At 33.6% G+C, this 19208-nt stretch overlaps 1 protein-coding gene across 4 annotated transcripts; it reads right to left on the bottom strand.

Moving 5' to 3' along the window:
* Nucleotides 1–6910: 6910 nt before the first annotated feature.
* On the bottom strand, nucleotides 6911–15980 carry LOC114425444 (protein CHUP1, chloroplastic-like). Of its 4 annotated transcripts, none has more exons than XM_028392376.1 (9): nucleotides 15783–15980; nucleotides 15495–15619; nucleotides 10543–11183; nucleotides 9548–9979; nucleotides 9296–9427; nucleotides 8517–8698; nucleotides 8302–8413; nucleotides 7648–7730; nucleotides 6911–7413 (listed from the first exon to the last, which is right to left on the bottom strand). In XM_028392376.1, the coding sequence occupies exons 3-9, from the start codon at nucleotides 11179–11181 to the stop codon at nucleotides 7365–7367; spliced, it is 1629 nt and encodes a 542-aa protein (XP_028248177.1). In that variant the 5' UTR covers nucleotides 11182–11183; nucleotides 15495–15619; nucleotides 15783–15980; the 3' UTR covers nucleotides 6911–7364. The 4 variants fall into 4 exon arrangements, with proteins under 4 accessions (XP_028248177.1, XP_028248176.1, XP_028248174.1 ...); XM_028392375.1 differs by having other exon boundaries at nucleotides 7590–7730; nucleotides 15783–15977; XM_028392373.1 differs by having other exon boundaries at nucleotides 6938–7413; nucleotides 7590–7730; nucleotides 10543–11196; nucleotides 15783–15978.
* Between the last annotated feature and the right edge of the window lie 3228 nt (nucleotides 15981–19208).

Raw genomic sequence — 19208 nt, 5'->3', positions numbered from 1 at the left:
AATGTATGTCATTATGCTCCCTTGTTTTCCAAGATTACTGGCCTGATTCAGGGATGGAGCAAGAAGTCTTTATCTTATGCAGGTAAGTTAGAGTTGATCAGAGCAGTTATTCAAGGAATTGTGAATTTCTAGATGGGGATTTTTCCTTTGCTGCAATCTGTTCTGGACCGGATCAACGCTTCGTGCCGTAATTTTCTGTGGGGCAAAGTGGATATTGGAAAAAACAAGCCCTTGGTTGCTTGGTCAGTAGTTTGTTCTCCGAAAAAAGAAGGGGGTTTAGGCCTTTTTAATCTCAAGGACTGGAACATTGCGCTTCTTTCCCGTATCCTGTGGGACTTTCATTGTAAGAAAGATTCTCTATGGGTTCGGTGGGTTCACCATTACTATTTCAGAGGGAGCGATGTGTGGAATTACAATACTTCTTCATCAGATTCAGTTTTGATAAAGAAAATCATTCAAATAAGGGACTTTATTATCTCCAAAGAGCTAAGTACGGAAGAGGCCAAAAAGAGGATTCAATCTTGGAGCACCAATGAACAATTGCTTGTTGGCAAAGTCTATGAATACATTAGAGGTGTCAAGCCTACTGTTAGTTGGTGTTCTGTTATATGGAACCCAGCAATCCCCCCTAAGATGTCTTTCATTCTGTGGCTTGCTAAAAGGAACCGGCCGCTTACTCTTGACAAAGTTACTTTTTTGAATAAGGGTTCCCTCTGCCCTTTATGCTCAAATGAGGCTGAATCAAATGCTCATTTGTTCTTTTCTTGTAGGAAATCTCTCCAAGTTTGGGCTCACATTCGTGATTTGGCTCCTTTCTGCAGGCGTTTCACTTCTTTACAGCGCATTACTGACTCTTTAATTACGGACAAATCCACATCAGGTGTTCAAGGAAAATTACGTTGTCTGGCTATAGCAATTACAGTCTACTGCATCTAGCTGTCTAGGAACAAACTGATTTTTGAAGATTATCAATTTTCTGTAATAGAGGTTATTAGCAAGATTAAGTTTCTTATGTATAGACAAGCGCACCTGTTGCATTTATTTTAGCATCTTGATATAGGTCTTCTTGTATTAGGGAGACTTTTGATTTTCTTTAATTGCGGGGTATGTCCCGTTTATTATTGTATCATTTTGGGTTGAATATAACTTACATTTTTCCTAAAAAAAAAATACCATGAAATAGTTCAAAATACCAATTGGGTGTACATTGAACAACGGTTCCTTTCCCATTCAACCCAATAAAGCATCAAAGTTAGAGGCGATAAATAAACAGTAATGAAAATAAACCTTCGAGAATGACGTTGTACGTTACATGGCGGCACAATGCTTTTGCTCAGAAACCTACGAGGGCGGTTGGAGGACTGACGGAAGGATGTCAGCTGAGTCAATGACTAAGGGCAGGAGATAGAGGCTAAGGTCTGTCTGTGAGTCACTTGAGGCACACGAATTTTGGTCTTTTAATCGACTTCGCATACCACGACGGTGGTAATTTTAAAACATTGTGATTTCTCCTTTCAACGACGGTCATAACTGGACCCATCATTGTAACTAACATACGAAGATGGGCTACTTTCCATCGTCATCATTTACGCAGAACATAATTACAAATTTTCCACCGCATATTATTCCACATCGGTTTCGAAGGATCGATGTGGAATGTGCGTCGTAAAATGAGGTTTTTCTAGTAGTGAGGTAAAGACACTCTGTTTGAGTGCACCTTTAAGTCTATGTTGATCCCATATGATTGGAGCATTCTCACAAAACAGAGTGACCCTGATTAGTCATTTTGTGATTTTTCACTCACATGATACCACATTGCATATAGGCTTGAGTCTTAGTATAATTGTTGCATAATGCCTACTAATTGTTTATTATGAAGTTGGTGAGTGTTATTATGTCTTGACCCGAGTGTGTGATTCATGTGTAATGTGATTGGTGATTGAAAAAAAATATTAAATGATAAAGTGGTGAAGTGACACAGATCGTATTAAGTTGAATTATGTTATAAATACTTCTATAATTTATTTTGATCATGTCTTTGTTTATTTGTACTTTTTTTTAGAAATGTGATAACTCACTCCTTGTTATTTGTGTTTGGATCCAGTGATGATCTCGAACCTTGTGTTCGTGGGAGCAGATGACTAGGTGAATGATTTTAAAGAATCTCGTGCCAGACGACGCTGAGACACAATGCTCTGATAGGATGCGACATTGGAGATGAGTTTTTTTTTTCTTTAATTGCATGATCTTATTTTATTTTATTTTACCTAACTGATTTAACAAAATCTCTTTTGTAAACTTTGACGGCCTTGTTCTGAGCCGGATATGCTTTTAATAAGTTTTATTTGGTAATATTAAAGTGAATGTGAACCTTTTATCAACGTGAATTTGTTTATCAGTGTTTTTATATGTGTTTTATTTATTTATATATATGTTGGGGTAAAGGGTGTCACACATGACTTTGCCTTAGCTTCTTGTTTTTTCTCCTTGTTAGCCTATATCTAGGCCATGGTGAGATTGTCTAACAATGAAGTAACATTGTAATCTTCTTCTACTTAATCCCAAAAATCTAAAACACCTCCAAAATAGGACTCAATTTTAACTGCTGAAAGGTCAATACTAAATAAGCACTTCAAGAAGATAGCTCTTGATACCAACTTCCTTCTTAGTGTTGTTTCCTTAATATGTGAATACTAAATAAGAAATTAAGGATCTTTGTTGGATGTATCTAGAAATCTTTTTTTAAAAAATTAACATTTAAAAATCAAAATATGTTTAAATGTATAACATGATTGTAATTTAACTGCATTGAATTCAATGGACCAACAAAGCACGGTTGGTCCCATGCGAATTCTAGCATAGAGGTTTTCGCTAAATATATAGGTTTAAATATATTTTTAGTTTCTAATAAATACTTAATATTTGTGTTAGTTTTCTAATAAATTTTTGTTTTATGTTGAGTTCCTAATAAAACAATAATTTTATTTTGATCCTTGATATTTTTTTAATCTCTGATAAATTAGTAAATTTTATATTTGCTTCCTCATAAATTAACGAATTTTATTTTAATCTCGACGAATTACAAATGATTTTTATTTATCAAGGAACAAACAAAAAATTTACTAATTTATCAAGGACTACAAAAGTGTCAAGGACCAAAAATAAAATTATTGTTTTATTAGGAACTTAACACAAAATAAAAATTAAGCAGAGAACAAATGCAAAAATCAATTTTTTATTATGGATAAAAAATATATTTAAGCTATTTTTATATGTTGAAGTAACGAGTTAATAAATAATAAGCATATTTTTCTGATGAAAACGGTTTTTTGAAATAAAGGATACATCTTTCTGCAATTTAATTAAGTAACCATGGGTAATGAGCATATAATTATACAGCAGCTAGAAAATATTGAAGATTTATGGGGTAAAAAGAGCTTAGAGTGCGTTTGGATAGAGAATTTTAACTAAGGAAAGTAATTTATCAGAGAATTTGAATTTCTGTAATTTAGAATTCATTGTTTGGATGTTTTTATGAAGAATTTAAAATTTTGGAATTTTAAAACAGAATTTTGAACAACTAAAAATCTGGAATTTCAATTTTCTTCTAAAAGGTGAGAAATTGAAATTATCTTCTTACGGTCTTCTTGAAGAAACATCGTTTTAGCTCTTAAAATATTGATCGGGTGTGAGTAAAGAGGAACACGTATAACTAACACATAAATTATATCTTCTCTTTTTTTTTCATTCATTATTTTCATCCTCATAATTTTAATTTTTTTATATCTAAACACAAAATTTTGAAAATAAAAGAATTTCAATTGAAGTATTTGAAATTCTTAAAATTTAAAATTTCTCAAAATTTTAAATTTTCACATCCAAGCATACTCTTATTGAAATTTCGACGATTCAATTTCTGAAAAACCCAGTAGATTCACTCATGGCATGTGTCCAACTTTGCACTTTGGTATCACATTTTCTTTCATGCTCAGCAAATACATTTTTGTAACTCTCCCATGATTGATGCCATACATGTGTGGGTTTTACTTGGTAGAAAACAGGAATTACAATCCGTTCATATTTCTCTTTGTATTCAAGTATTGTCGCAAGTTCATCTAGACATTCATGCGAAGAAGCATAGTCGATCTTGTCAGAATATGATCAAAGAAATTAATGATTCATTAATTGCCTGAACGAGTGGTGGTTAGATTTCATGTCCCTTCTCAAGTTTATAATCTACAAAGGCGTATACTTTCTTTCCTTCAAAAGTCTCAACCAAATGGCTAAGAAACCCATCGCAGATGTGTCCTCACCTCTGAAGCTAACAAAAACATCATACTTTATTTGAGGAGCGTACGTTGTTGTCTGACATTGGTTTTGGATTGGAACACACAAATTAAAGAAATACAATGTGTGGTGTTGGATTGAAACAAGTGCAGACTGGATCTTTCTTTGTCTCTAGAACCTGAATATAGAAAGCAAGTGGAAAGAAAAAAAAGTTAGAAATGACACGGAAAAATCATGGAATGGAATTTATACAACAGAAAGTTGATATCTACAATACACCAAGTTCAAATGCGGAAGAAGGAGGATGCATGTTATATGACAAATATATTCAAATTAAACTTTGTTTTCTTCCTTTTCTTTGGCCAAAACTGTATAAGTGTTGCTGATCGATCACAGTAAAGCAGGGATTTCCCTCCAATATATATACTACGTGATGCTTTGGTGTTAGTGTTCAAACGTTATATACTAAGTGATATGCTTTGGTGTTACTTATCATTCCTCAACATCATATACTAAGTGATGCGTTTGTGTGTTGGTGTTTAAACATTATATACTAAGTGATGCTTTATTATTTTATTATTTGATATTTTATTATTTTATATCATAAAATCAAAGTAAAAAGGAAAAAAAAAATATGATTTCATTGCTTTTATATATAATGAATTTAATTTTTATGTGCTACGAGTGACAAAAGTTTTGCCTGTCAAGCAATAAAAAGTCATTATAAATGACTTTTTTTAATCAAAAAGTGTGCTAGACATCATGGAAGCTTTCATAATCCTCACTAGGTTGGCACTTGTCACAAAGAAAAAACTACCAATCCTCTGCCAGCAAACCCAATATTATTAAAATCGTAAAAAGAGTTAAAGAAAAAACAGGTTATAAACCCCTCATACAGCTTGTTGAAATCTGTAACTAGGAAGACCACTCCTATCATGAAAAAGACTGTCCTAATTAAGAAAATTAGGAATAAGATCCCACCACATAAAGCCCGAGATCAGAATCCCATAATCCGCTAATTTGTCAGTGCAGGCATTTCCTTCACGATATGCATGAGACATATCACAAAATTCATCTTTCTGGTCAAGAGAATAATGTAGTTTAGCCAACGAATTTTCCACTGCCAAGGGACAATATGCAAGTTTTTAAAAGCAGCAACAACCAAACTTGAAATCACATTCCAGTCATAAGTTGCACCAGCCACAACTAGCAGCTATTTCGATTGACTTCATTGCTGCCAAGAGCTCTGCAAAGAGAGCTGTAGTGCTACCAATATGCCATGAAATACTGCCCCGATAATCCCCCAAGATACCTCCACAAGCCACATTACCTGGTGCTCCTCTAGCGGCACCATCAGAATTACATTTAATCCATCCACAAAGAGGAGACCAAGTGACTGGTTTAACAGTAGGAGCTTTATTCGGATGGATAGGAACTTTAAAATTCTTAAGAATGGAAAATTCGATGATCGAATTATACATATCACCATAGAGTAAGTGCTAGCAAGAACTACATCTGCAATAACCTTGTTCTTGATGTTGACTATGGACATAGAACCATGAATGAACCTGGAATTGCTTCTACTTATCCACATATACAAAAGGACATTTAAAATGGCTGCAAGTCAACAGTGCATCCTCTAGCTATCAAATTGTCATCTGTTGGAACTTTGTTATAGAAGATTTCCACACCACTTTGCACCAGCTGAACTGAGGAAGAGCGGGCTGGAGAAATGTAAAACATCTTTCATACACATTTCTCCTGAAAAAGTGTGCTTCCAAACCAGGCGATCTTCGAAAGGAGAAAGAGGAATCAACACCTCCTTAATTTTATCTGTCAATTCTGGGAATTGTTCTTAAAAAGAAATTAACAAAATATGACTTCCAAAATAACTATGGTAAAATTTAACAAACTTATCATCCATGTCAACTTGTGAGTGGACGAGAACGTAAAACTTTTTCACATTGTCAGGGTATGAACTATTTTATCTTGTATAATACCATGAGTCGATGCATTGACAATGATTATATTAGACAAAACCAGTTAAAACATTAGCTGAAAGCTAAAAACTATTTTATTATGGGAAAATTGCCAAAAAATGTTTGCGCCAATTGGGATTTAAAGGAGATATAACAGAATATAAAATTTTCAACTTTTTAAAAAATAGGGAAAAAAATGTGCCATAAAAAAGTTGGTTGCAAAATTCACAGTAAATTAGTAAGTTGCGCGCAAAAAGTGTAATTAAGCCATAATTGATTAGCTTAATGCAAATTCAAATTTTTAAGCCTTAAGACCCTTAAATAATTTATTAGTAATCAAGAAAATTGATTCTTCCAAGTTTTAAAACTTAAAAACGTGTTTCCACTATAAAGTAATACATATGGAGCAAATGTCCTTCGGAGTTTCTTAATGCCCATAACATCAACAGAAACAACCTATTCAACCTTAAGCATATACTTGTGTATAAATTAACATCATATTTTATCTTCAAGTTGAATTCAACTAGTTTTGTAAGTTAAGAGTGTTGCTACTCAATAATAAAAAATAAAAAAACAGAACAGCTAATCGAATCTAATATCAGAGATGAATTTATGAAAATTTCATTGGTAATGAAGTCTTTGGATATTTGGAACTTTACTTTTCAATAGCATGACTGTAAAATTTGTAGTTTATTACAGCAACTCAATTCTAAGTAGAAGTTAATTATATGCACCTATACATGCAAAGCTTCTTGTTCTTGTTACATAATTAGAAAGTAGACGGGTCTAGCTTGGGGGAAAAAACTATTTAAGCTCAACGACTGTGAAGATTTTATCCACAGAGCAAGATGAGGGAAGCTGCTAGTTTGTAACCATTGAACAATAGCAGACTAACCACTTGACTTGCTCAACCACTATATATGTAATGTACTATTTTCAGAATCTCTTCATGTTCCTTCTTATTTCTTCCGAATGGTTAATATTGTTGAACATTGGACATAAGGAAAAGAAAGTATAACATATTAAAGGCCTCTCATGATGATGCTATGCCAGCCAAAAGTTCTCGAGAACCTGCCAAGTGTCCTGGTACATGTTGCCTTATCTCTTCAAAAGCACACAAAGTTTCTGCATCCAGACCACCAGCAAACTACAAAAAGCATACCAAAATTAGAAAATCAGCCTAATCAATTATGAAAATTGTAAGAATATTACCAATTGTTGGCTGCCACTAACCAAGTTGCAAATAACTGACACAATGTTGAGAAATTAATATTGATGACAATAAAATACGCAGGGTTTTGCAGACAGTTATACAAGAAATACCTGATGAGCTCTATATGCAAAATGCATGCCCTGAAGCAGAAGGGATTCTTGACTAGACCTGTCTGAGTTCCGAGCAGATCCAAGCTCCATTGTCACTCTTTTCATATACATCTTGACCAGAATCATAGAAGCCTGCTTTATCTGCAAACATGGCATATTTAATGCTCATACAATGAAGTTTTACAACTGAAAATTGAAAATTGCGCTTTCAATTCTCAAAGATACAATGTTTTCTTAGAAAGTGCATTATGGACCTAACTTAATTCTACGAAGCTGACTTGTAAGGCGAGGGTTTCCCCCACTTATATACTTTAATTTGACCATATCTTTAGTTGATCTGGAACTAAACCACTCAACCACCACCCTCAAGGTTGCACTTCAGGCAACCTCCAAAGAGGCCACAACTAAGGCAGACTAACGGATGCCCGTAATTAAGGCAACTTTTCCAACATGTGCATATGTGAGTAAACCATTACCAGAGATTTGGATTAACACATACTAAACTCAAGTATATCCATCACTCATCATTACGGCTCATGCTCACACTCACACAACTCAGTTCATGTCATTAAGTATTATATCTAAATAAGCAGACTAACTTCAACAACTGTAAATGTCATTGAAACATAAATTCTAATTCTTATTAGAAAGGCAAGGTCTACTAAGTATCATTATTGTTATCACATCCACAAAGAAGGCATAATAAAGATACCTTGGTCATGATTCCTGAATCAAGCATCCAAGCAGTTGGAATTTTGTACTCTTGATATGAACGCATTGCAGAATTTTGCAACTTGATTAGTCTCTGTATGCTGCTCTCAGACCTATCACAACCAGAGGATAGGGCAGAGTTAGTATCCTCTAAACTATGAACCTGGAATATTTAACATTAATAATTGAATACATGATATTGATCTATTTCTTTACTTGTCTAATAGGCTGGCCATCTTTCTCAAGGAAGCTCCACATGGAATTTCTGGGTCATCCTTGAAGGACGAAATCTCTTGTTCTAACAATTTAAGTTCGCGATATTCAACTGCGGCTTCACGCATAGCATCAGCTTTCCTCTCGGGCCAATTAAAATGTTTCAAGACTGCACGCTCATCAGCCTGTAGAAAACAGAATTCATAGCTAATATGAAACCAACAGCAACCTGGTATTAGCATAATTTCAGTTTACCACTTGATCATAACATCATCTTAAAACTCTCATTGCCTTTCGGTAATCACAATTTAGTTATGTCTCATTTACCTAACTTTTTTATGCATGTGCGTGGTCAAGCTACAAAATCAATTAGTTCAAGCTTTTCGCTTAACCACCTTTCCTATCTACCAGGCTTAAACCAAATGTACCCACAAAATCAGAAGGGAAGTATGGTAGAAGTAATACAACTCAGAAGTGGGGTATGACATTCAAGGCAAAATCAGCAAGAGTTTATTGTTTTTACTCTGAATTAACTAATACTAAATTTTCAGTCTTCAACGGTACAATTTTCAGATTTCAGAAACAGGATGTACACTCTTTTCTCACCAATTTAAAACTACTATAAATTTATAATGGAATAAAACTATGTACGTCATTGCAAAAGAGAAACTATACATGTGATGTGTCATTAACTTAAAAGACAATGAATTAACACAAACCAGCTGCCTAATAGGTGGAGAATAATTGGACCACTAGATTAATTAATTTTGCTTCACACTCACCAATGACGAGAGTTCACCATCAAGCCAATTGACAAAATTTAAGACATCTTCAATATCCGTGTAGGCTGCTTCTACCACCTTTTTTATCAGGTCATTAATGAAAGCTCCTTTTGTTTCAATGTCTGCCCTTATCTGGAAAACATAATCAGTCATTAATGGTGCATATTAAGTTGAAAAGAACAGAAAATGTGTAACCACCAATTGAATTTGAAGACACAATGCTTACTGGTAGCCGATAAAAAAAATGCTTACTGCTAAAAGATGAGCGGAACGGTTTTGAATTTCTCCAACAATGCTGCTGTGTACATTGACAGATACCGGTTTCTGCTGTTTAACTGTCCCTGTTGTGCTTTTCATCCCTTCTTGATTCTTTAATGTGTGAAATAGTTTCACAAATGCAGGGACCCTTTGAGTGTTACTCGCTTTTGCTATAGGCCTTGAAGGGATTGATGGTGGCATAGGTGGTGGAGGTGGCGGCAGGCACGAGTTGGGAGTGGGTTTTCTTCCTTTCCTTGCAGTTGGGGCATCAGGAATGGCAGGAATTGCAGTTGGTGGTGGAATTGATGCTTCAACAAACCCTCCATTTGCAATGGCTTCCTTTTTCACAATGGACCTTTCTAATTTGTCAGCAATGAGTTTCTGAATGTGTTTAAACTTGGGGCTCTGATGTTCTCCATTTGGCTCCTTCATGCACAATAAAAAATCAGACTCATTTATAAGAAAGCCACAGTTGATAGATAACCCTTATCAACAAAAAGATATGTGGTATCTTTATACAAAATAACACTAAAAAAATCCAATCAAAATGCATTTGATGATTCTAATAAATGGACTAACCATACTACTACCTCCGCTCCAAAACTACTGATATTTTACAAATTTTAAGTCTCATTAATTATTTTTTTTTCCGCATGTGCCTTTATTTAAAATAATTACATTTGATCTTTAAGAAAATTTCTACACTTGCAACCTATCTAAAAGACATTTCAACATACAACAAACCACATTTACCTCTTCTATTAAATAAAGGTCTTTAGACAAAATATATAAATGTTATACCCATATCAAATGCTACTTAATTTTAACCTTAAACATCATGAATTTTGGACATGAGGAAGTAGAAATTATGGACAGTAAAATGGAAGAAACAATTAAAAAGATGCACCTCACATTCCAAAAGTCCAAATTTTCTTTTTCCTTAAGCATATTATAATAAACAAGAAATCAATTAACACTTCAATTCTAACCTTCTCATTGCCACCCAAAGACACCACCTTTACTTCAGCAGCAGCAAGATCCTCAGTGAGTTTCCTGTTGTGAGACTCCAGCTCCACTTTCAAGCCCTTAACTTTCTCCAATTCAGCCTTCAAAGCCTGCACTTCAGACTGCAGATTCTTGATCAAACTCTCACTCGCCTCGAGCTTCTCCATCAATTCTTTCTTACTCTTCTCATCAGAGTCCTCCTTGTCCCTCTTGAAAGCAAAATCCCCAGCCCCATTCCTTGGCCTAGCAAATTGTTCCACAACATGAGGTCTCACGAAACGAGCGACAACCTTAGTCTCTTCAGCTTCCCTACCCCTTTGAGTTGTTCCCACAACCTCTTCATTGGGTTTGGCCTTGTTCAGCACAAGACCCCTTTTGATCCTTGAATTGTGCTTCAACTCTGGAGTCACAGACTTGGCTCTCCTTGATGGTGTTGACACCACCACATTGTTGACAACAACCTCTGGTGGAGTCTTTGGCGGCTCTCTGTACTTGGAAGGAAGCCTTAACCGTGATGGAGTTAAACTGTTCTGAAGCTTGATCACATTTTTCGTTGTTGTCATTGTTGGTGATGGTTGTGGAAGCGACGATGGCAGTGGTGAGGCTGGTGACTCTTGTTTCATGGCTGAAAGTGGAGTCTCAAAAAGAGAGAGAATAGATCAAAGAATGACACAAGAAAAACAACAAAAGAGAAACAAAAAGACAATTAGTTCTTTGTGACAGTGGAATGGTGGTGTTTCTGTGGGTGGCAATAATATACTAAGTAGTGGTTGAAGCAGGATCATGCCACCTAGAAAAGACAGAGGGTTTATGCAACACCTTTGTATATGGAAGATGAGAATTAAAACACAATCAGTGGTAGTATAGTGTGGCCATTGATAATGAACAGTGACACATTCTTTGAACCTCAGTGACTCAACACAATTTGTGTGTGTGTGTTTTTAACACCTTAGGAATCGAAGACAATATGAGAAGGTTTACGACAACTCATACTCTCTGCCAAGCTAAACCAACCAAGTTAGACCCTCTTGATATAATTTGTGTGTAATAAAGAACATTAATGATTCTTTATTCTTTCTTCTTCTCAATTAAATTGCACATTGCATTGAAGTGATGTGAGTGAGAGTTACCAAAAATCACTTGGTTGACATGGAATGAATGAAAAAGGCACAAAAGCTTGGTGCTTAACTTGGCCACACCAAAAGAAAGTGATCCACAATCCAAAGGCTGAGGACACTATGACTCGAAAGGTACGGTTGGATTCTAATAGAAAAAAAGTGACAGAAAATTCCATTGATTCTTTGTCTTTTGCTAGGTAGAATCTAATCATATATAGTTCTTCCACTTTGGATGGAATATATGCTGCTTTAATGCCTAGGACTAGTTTCCTCTATAGGAACTAACCTATAAGGCTATAACTGCAACAATGTTTCATTTCCTATCGTATTGCTTAATTAAGTTTAAACTTAATCAATAATGTACTTAAAGTTAATCAAATATCAGAATATGAATATGTCATCTATTAAATTATTTTTGTGCATAATATTTTAAATAAACTCTTTCTTACCAGTGAATATTTGTGTTGATTTTTTAGGTTATTTTTTTATTTGGTTAAGAAGTTCTTAGAATTGAAATGAGAAGCATTTTGATAAGCCGAACTTTTGGATGTGTTGTCTATTTATCAAGCAGGCGTTGCCAAGAAGAAGAAAAAAGATAAAAGGGGATTTTCTCATTTGATTGGTTTGTATTCCGTATCTTCTTTTGTCTATTCACAAAACAGAGAGAGAGAGAGATGTAATGCAATTTATAGAACGGAGATACAAATTCTTAATTATGACTTAAACATTATGGATCCATTGTTTTAAAATTGAATAAAATAAATTTTGAATTAATTGCTAAACAAAATTAAGATGTGTTCAAATTTATCTTATGTACAAACATAGAAGAATTGATTATGGATATTTTATCAAACAGATACTGTTTCTTTGCTAAAAATATGGTATGTGCAATTTTTAATTTGTTTCTTAATTTCTTTGTATTATTTTCCATTATTGTCCTTTCATTTTGTTATATCCCTTGTAGGATAGAACATTTAGCAGTTGTACCAAGGGTCCAATAGGGCTGAATATTGTACATATAGACAATAGCATGCATTATCCGATGACGATTTTGTCATATAAGGATAAACCGCTCTTGGGTCCCAAAAAAAAGTTCTTAATTTTAGCCTTCTACATGCTATAGTGTGACTACTCCATAAAAGAATTTGTCGTGTACCTTTACTATGAGGTAGGGTCAACATCCTTAATTCAATGTGCCAAAATAATTTCTTCGTCATTATTTAGTAAGTACAATACTACTATTGGGCACTATATCCTATTCCAGAAAAACAAAAAAATTATATATAAAGAGAGAGAGAGAGTCGTGTCTTCTAAGGTGAAATTACTAGTTGGGTGTTATTTTTGTAAGGCCAACATAAAACTATATTCTAGAGGGTAGATATTGGGCTGGCGAGTTTTCTGAAGTGGGTAGAGCTTAAAAAAGAGAATACTTGATTTCAAGTTCATGTTTGGTGGCATTGTGTCTTTCATTGTAGCTTAAATTGCAAGTATTAGCAGCCTCATTGGTTCATTCATCAATAATGCGATTCCAATTGACTTAACAACTTAAGCACTAAACCACTTTTTTTTTTCTCTAACCATGTGGGAAAACAATACTTTGATTTGGGCTGAAGTGAACAAAATGTCACTTGCAAGCATGGAAACAACCTTTAAAGATATGGATTCCTCTGCCTTGAATGCCAAAATCAAACTCATAGAGGTCACACTGTTTACCTTGTCTTCCACGGGTAATAACAAATTCTTCGGATTAGGGACCACGGATTGTAAAAAAGATCATTACAGGTGGAATTAAAGATAATGAAAGTAAAAGCTAAGGCATGATTACGAAATTTGTTGCACTTATAAAGCAGAATTTTGCATATATTTTTGTACGTTGATCTATGTTGGATGTGATCAGGAATGCAAGACACTTCACATTGCCAAGGTCTTTTATTATTATTATTTTTTATTTCTCTGGGCCAATACAAAGGCAATGAATTCAACACACATACAAATCTAAGGCATAGATTCAAAACCCTCTAAGTCTCAAACTCAAGAATACCATTACTGAAAATATCAATAATAATAGTAATAATAATTAATAAATAAATAAATTAAGCTAAGTGATCTCAACATTTTGCACTAGAAGACAAGAAGGTAGCGGGTATCATGAGTTTTAGCCATCAATTCTTTACTTGACGCTCTTAAAGCAGAAAAAAAAAATAGTAAGTTTCTTTTCGCTTTCTACAAGAAAGATTCATCATCAAGAAGAATACTCGGATAAACCTATACGTGTAATTTTAGAGTGTTAGACTTTCGGTTGAAGTGCTAAATTTGTCAGTAAACGTGATATATAAATATACGTACATCGATCCAGACAGAGTTTGTACAGGTCAAATGCATTTATAAATTTATATCAACATGTGGATATATAGTGCACTTTCTGTTCTCTTGACATGAATTTAATGTAGACTTTTCCAACAACTGCGAGTCTAAAAAATTAAGAAAATAATTAACATATATAAAAAGAAAGACATTATATCCTCAGGAACACATGAGTATTAATATTTATTAGTGCTCCATATTGAAAATTCAAGCTTAAGTGACCTTTATAAGGAATGAATGGATTATTCGTATTGCATTCCCTCTAATTTTAAACTATGCTGAATATCATTTATATATGTACTTTTACCTGACTGGCAGAGTGTCAGTGGAATTTGATTTGTTCAATTTGTTAGCAGACATGTGGGGATTACTCGCACGAAAGTTTGCAAGCCTCGTATGATGCAAGATGTTTTCATATAGTAATTTTTCTTATCAAACAGTTAGCTTAGTGAGAAAAGGGGACACGTGAAATTAAACCTGAATCAGAATGAACTACATCATCAGAACATTGTAAGAGCCCCTATATTTTAGAGCCATTGCATTCTACACACAGTTCAAAGCAGGCTTTTGGTGCAACGTCTTTCACAAGGACAAACACAAAATTAGTAACACCTTTATTTATTTTTGTCTCCCATTGAGGCATGAGGACCCACTTGAGCTTATTTCTTCGTTATACTCCCTCCAGTTTTTATAAGAATCAATTATTAAAATTAAAAATAATTAATTTAATTTGATTGTAACGTTAGTTTATTTTTTTTATAAATTTATAAATTGTTTTAAAAAATTATTCTTTATATAAATAACATGATATTATTTTTCTCAAATACTTTTATTTACTTTAATTCTTTTGGTATTTCTCCTCATTAATATATTTATTACTTTAATTTTTACTGTTTATACATTTTGAAAAATAAAAGGTTTTCAAAAATATTCAGAATACAAGATAGAGTTAAATTATCATAGAGCTTAAAACATTGATATATTGTGCCTATTATTTATTAAATTCATAAAAATGACTGATAAGTAAGTATTTTTATGAAAAAATAATTCATACAAAAAATTACTTTAAATTGATTGTTATAAAAAGGACTAATATTGTAATTATATAGTAAAAGTTTTATTAAGCCAAATTTAAGGTTAAATAACATACTTTTTGGTTCGTTAGTTTCATAATTCCATAAATGTTTTTCTTATAATCTCAACTTTTGGCAACTTTGTTGTTTGGTGTCAAGAGAAAATAATTTGTTTTCTCTGTTATTGAAACTAAATAAAGAACACAAATATATATTCCCCTCTGGCACTATGAGGAGAATTTGAGGCTGCAGTTTTCAGTGTTTGATCAGAAGAAGGGTCGTCCGAAAATACTTACATCACAGACAATAAAGTCACAGAGATGCTTAAGTGTTTAAATTAGTTAATTATTGTGAATCATAAATAAATAATGGATCAAGTACCTGTCTTCCTAGATTTATATTTCAGAGATATATTGCGATTTTGAATATTAGTGCTGCCCAACTTGAATCATTCGGCAAACTTTCTCAAGTTCTGACAACTTAAACTCCTTCATGTCATCATCTAGCTAGAAACATCAAACATGAACATTAAACATATATTAGTTGCATGCAGGAATTAGTTAATATATATGTGCGTGTGTGGCTTAAGGCTAAACTTGATATATGGTGAATATAACTCATACAAACATGCCCAAATAGAAAGACAGGGAAGTAGAAAGGCATGCACACCTTGAAGCTTTTATCATTCCAAAACCAACAAATGAGGCTAGAGAAGTGCAATTTTATGAAGTTAATTTCTTTGGTTCAGTTGATCTTTGGTTATGAGAAAGAGATGAAAATATAAAAGATGGAGAAAAAGGCAATGTGGGAGAAGGAGTGTTCGGGGGTTGATATGAGTAGGTGATTCCCTTTGAAGGAATACTTGAAACACATAAGAAAATATTGTTCAAAACTTTGCCTGCGGTTAGTTGTGACTTCACATCACACAAGGTGCCATTAGTTATTGCGGTTGTGACTTAAGAAAAATGTCATTATATATTTGTTTGTTTGAAATTCCTTGTCTTATGCAAATTTGCTCTTGAATTCACGTGCCTAACATTACATGTCTGCTACATGAAGAGGTGTGAACGCAAAATTCATCCCCTTTTGCTGGTGGGTACCAGGGTTTAATTAAAGTATCTTAAGATGGGAGACAGCAGCATGTCTTCGTCGCATTGATTTTACTATCTTAACCAAACTTGACATTATACCCTTTTTTATTTATCAATTTTGTGTCTCTCTTTCCAACTGAATATAACGAGACTTTGACTTAAAGATGGATTATTGACACCCAAATAGTAAGTGGGATTAGTCTTTAAAAATTATGTAATTTAATTTAAGTAATTAAAAATGAATACTTTGCGGGGATTAAAATAAGAACAATGCTATATATAGTACGAAGATTCATGGCACGAAATGCACGGAAATGCTTTGTAATTATTTTAAGAAATACAGTAATAAATTAAATTCTAAAGGGAAAATATTTTTTTTAATACTGCTCCGTTAATCGTGCAAAGTTCTCGCAAACTGTTTATGTTTTTTTTATTAAAAAAAAATCACATGCAAACCGGTACCTAAGTGATACAAATATACAACCTAAACCATTAGATGTCACAAAATCTAAATTTCAAAGCATGAAGAAAAAGATACCATTAGTATTGGGGTTGGGGTACAAGTGTGATGTGAAATCTCACGTTGAATAAAAAAATAAGAAAGTTGAACATTAAATAAGTGAGAAAAAATCCTATAAATCTGAGCCTTTCTTTTTTCGTGGCGAAAGCTCATCTCGTTGTAGTGAGATTGAGTTTGCAGCTCATCATTCCTCTGGGCTCAATTACTTCCTTGTAACATCAAAATTTATCACAAAAACATTAAAAACTATATTTTTAGTTTCTAAAATTCTTTTGTACAATTTATTTATAAAAACAACAATTCTTAACAAAAATCCTATAAAAATCTAGGATAATTGCTCACAAAAACAAGGTGTAAGAAGAAATTATCAATTTGGTTATACAAGTCTATGCTAAGGAAGTCTAGTATTAGAAGCTAATGTGACTTTTGACCTATGTCTTCTCTATATTGTTTCCCTTCCTGACAAAGAACTCTAGTTGCACTTCAATGTCCTTATATAGATTTTTTTGAAGATGATTATTGGACCTTGTCTTGGAGGCCCATGAGATTCGTTACTCCTTATCTTAAGAGGCTTGGAGGACAAAGAGATTCATTGTGAGTTGTCTCCATCACATAATTGGTTCCTCCTACTTTCTTGGCTGGAACAACTTGCACACAACTTTGAATTGAGTTATATCTATTGGTGCTTGCTTTTTTCTTAGAAGTCATGGCTTATCCTTTTTAGCACAATCTTGAGGCTTGCTACTTCTTAAGAAAAAGTGAGTCTTCTGCAAAATAGTGTTGATATGTTCTTGATCGTTGCAGATTGTGAAAGACTATTCTTCTTCATGCATGGTTGCCTTGTTTTGTAGGACTCAACCCTTTCTTTTCTCTTTCGAATAGATTTGTTGGATCAAGAGAGCTTTATCAATATAATGCATTAGTAAACTACTACATGGAGTAGATCTTTACAACTCCCAAAGTGTGCTTCCTAATTATGTAGACACATCTATCTTCACTTGTTGTCTCAACATTGCATCCCCCAATAATTATTAAGTTATGTGTAGCTTTTGGTGTCTACCCCTTGACTTAAACTACCTCCAAAATCATGCTTCTTGTCATATAACTCATGATTTCCCTTTTGTTTATGTTTTCGTGCTTTTGAAGTTAGTCATGATTTAGATTTGACAATCAAAAGGCATATGCCAATGCTTCACACCTTTTCTCCATGCTTCTTGATAAGGCTTGTTTCTTTGAAATCACTTCAAGGCAAAACCATTTATAGCAAAAGTCTATTGGACTTAATTAAAACCTGCTTCTTCAAAGTTTATTGTCATTAAATCATTCATCTCACAAAGGGTTGTGCTTAAGTAATTTCTCCTTTTGGTATGTCTTCTTCTAAGCTAGGAGAGAGACTATTGTTGTCCTTTCTTTGCCAAAATTATGTTGCAAACTTCTAACACTCAAAGTTGGTTTTTTTTTTTTTTTACATTCTTTCTTTTCTCTCTCTCTGTACTTTTCCTTGACAAGGTTGACTCCTTTTGATCAAAGGTTATACTTATACTCAGGATATCATTTTTTTCATGAAATGCTAGATCACTTTCAAACAACATGAATATCAGCTAAGGTTATACAAGGATAGAACCCCAAGGCTTAGAACCTTGATAAATTGCCTTGTATTCCTACATTTTGTAGTAGTTTAGGGACAATTATGTGATATCGTTCATGCTTTTGAGCTTTGTTTATGTTCATTTTAGTTGAGTTTTCAATAAAAGCTTGGTTTAGTTACGATTTTTGGTTTATACCATTTTACTATTGATCTTTGGGTTGTTTTCTTGTTTGCAGGAATTTTATTGAAGCTTGGAGCAAGCAATGAAGATGTACCAATGAAGCTTGTACAAATATTTGCACACCTCTACATAAACTCCTACAAGAATTAACTCCAATTTTTCATTTTGTTGTCTTTTGGGCTTGAATCCTTATTAGCCCATAGTTTTAAATAGAGATTTTATGTTATAGCTTAGGGTTCCAAATGTTGTGCATGAAAAGGACAAGGGATTTGAGATGTTGCATGATGGCTTTGATGCTTAAGGATTCATCTTCCATTATTTCTCCATCAATTGCTTCTTCCCCCATGGTTGTGAATGGCTGCGTTTGTAATAGCCCGTTTCCTTTGTTTGTTTAATATAAAATAATGAATAAGAATAAAAATTAGGTCATTAGATTTCTCACTATATATAGGAACTTTTAACCCATAACAGCTTTACAAAATATTTTTTATTCCTTTTTCTCTAACGCTCAAAAACCCTAACATAGCAACCAAAGGAGGAGCTTTGGAGAGCACCAGAAACGCCACCAATGCTAACAGATAATGCTTGAGCGACTACATTGAGGTAAGACATGAGTTACTCAAGCTTAGGTATTAAAATCAACATGTGTAGGGATCCCTAAAGGATCAATTTTTGTGTTATTTTGAATTGTTTTATGGAATTCAATTATGTTCTT

The sequence above is a fragment of the Glycine soja genome, chromosome 9, assembly GCF_004193775.1.
Source record: "Glycine soja cultivar W05 chromosome 9, ASM419377v2, whole genome shotgun sequence".
Classification (NCBI taxonomy): Eukaryota; Viridiplantae; Streptophyta; class Magnoliopsida; order Fabales; family Fabaceae; genus Glycine; species Glycine soja.
Note: the sequence above shows the minus strand (reverse complement) of the source record. Positions and strands in the feature narration are given on the sequence as shown.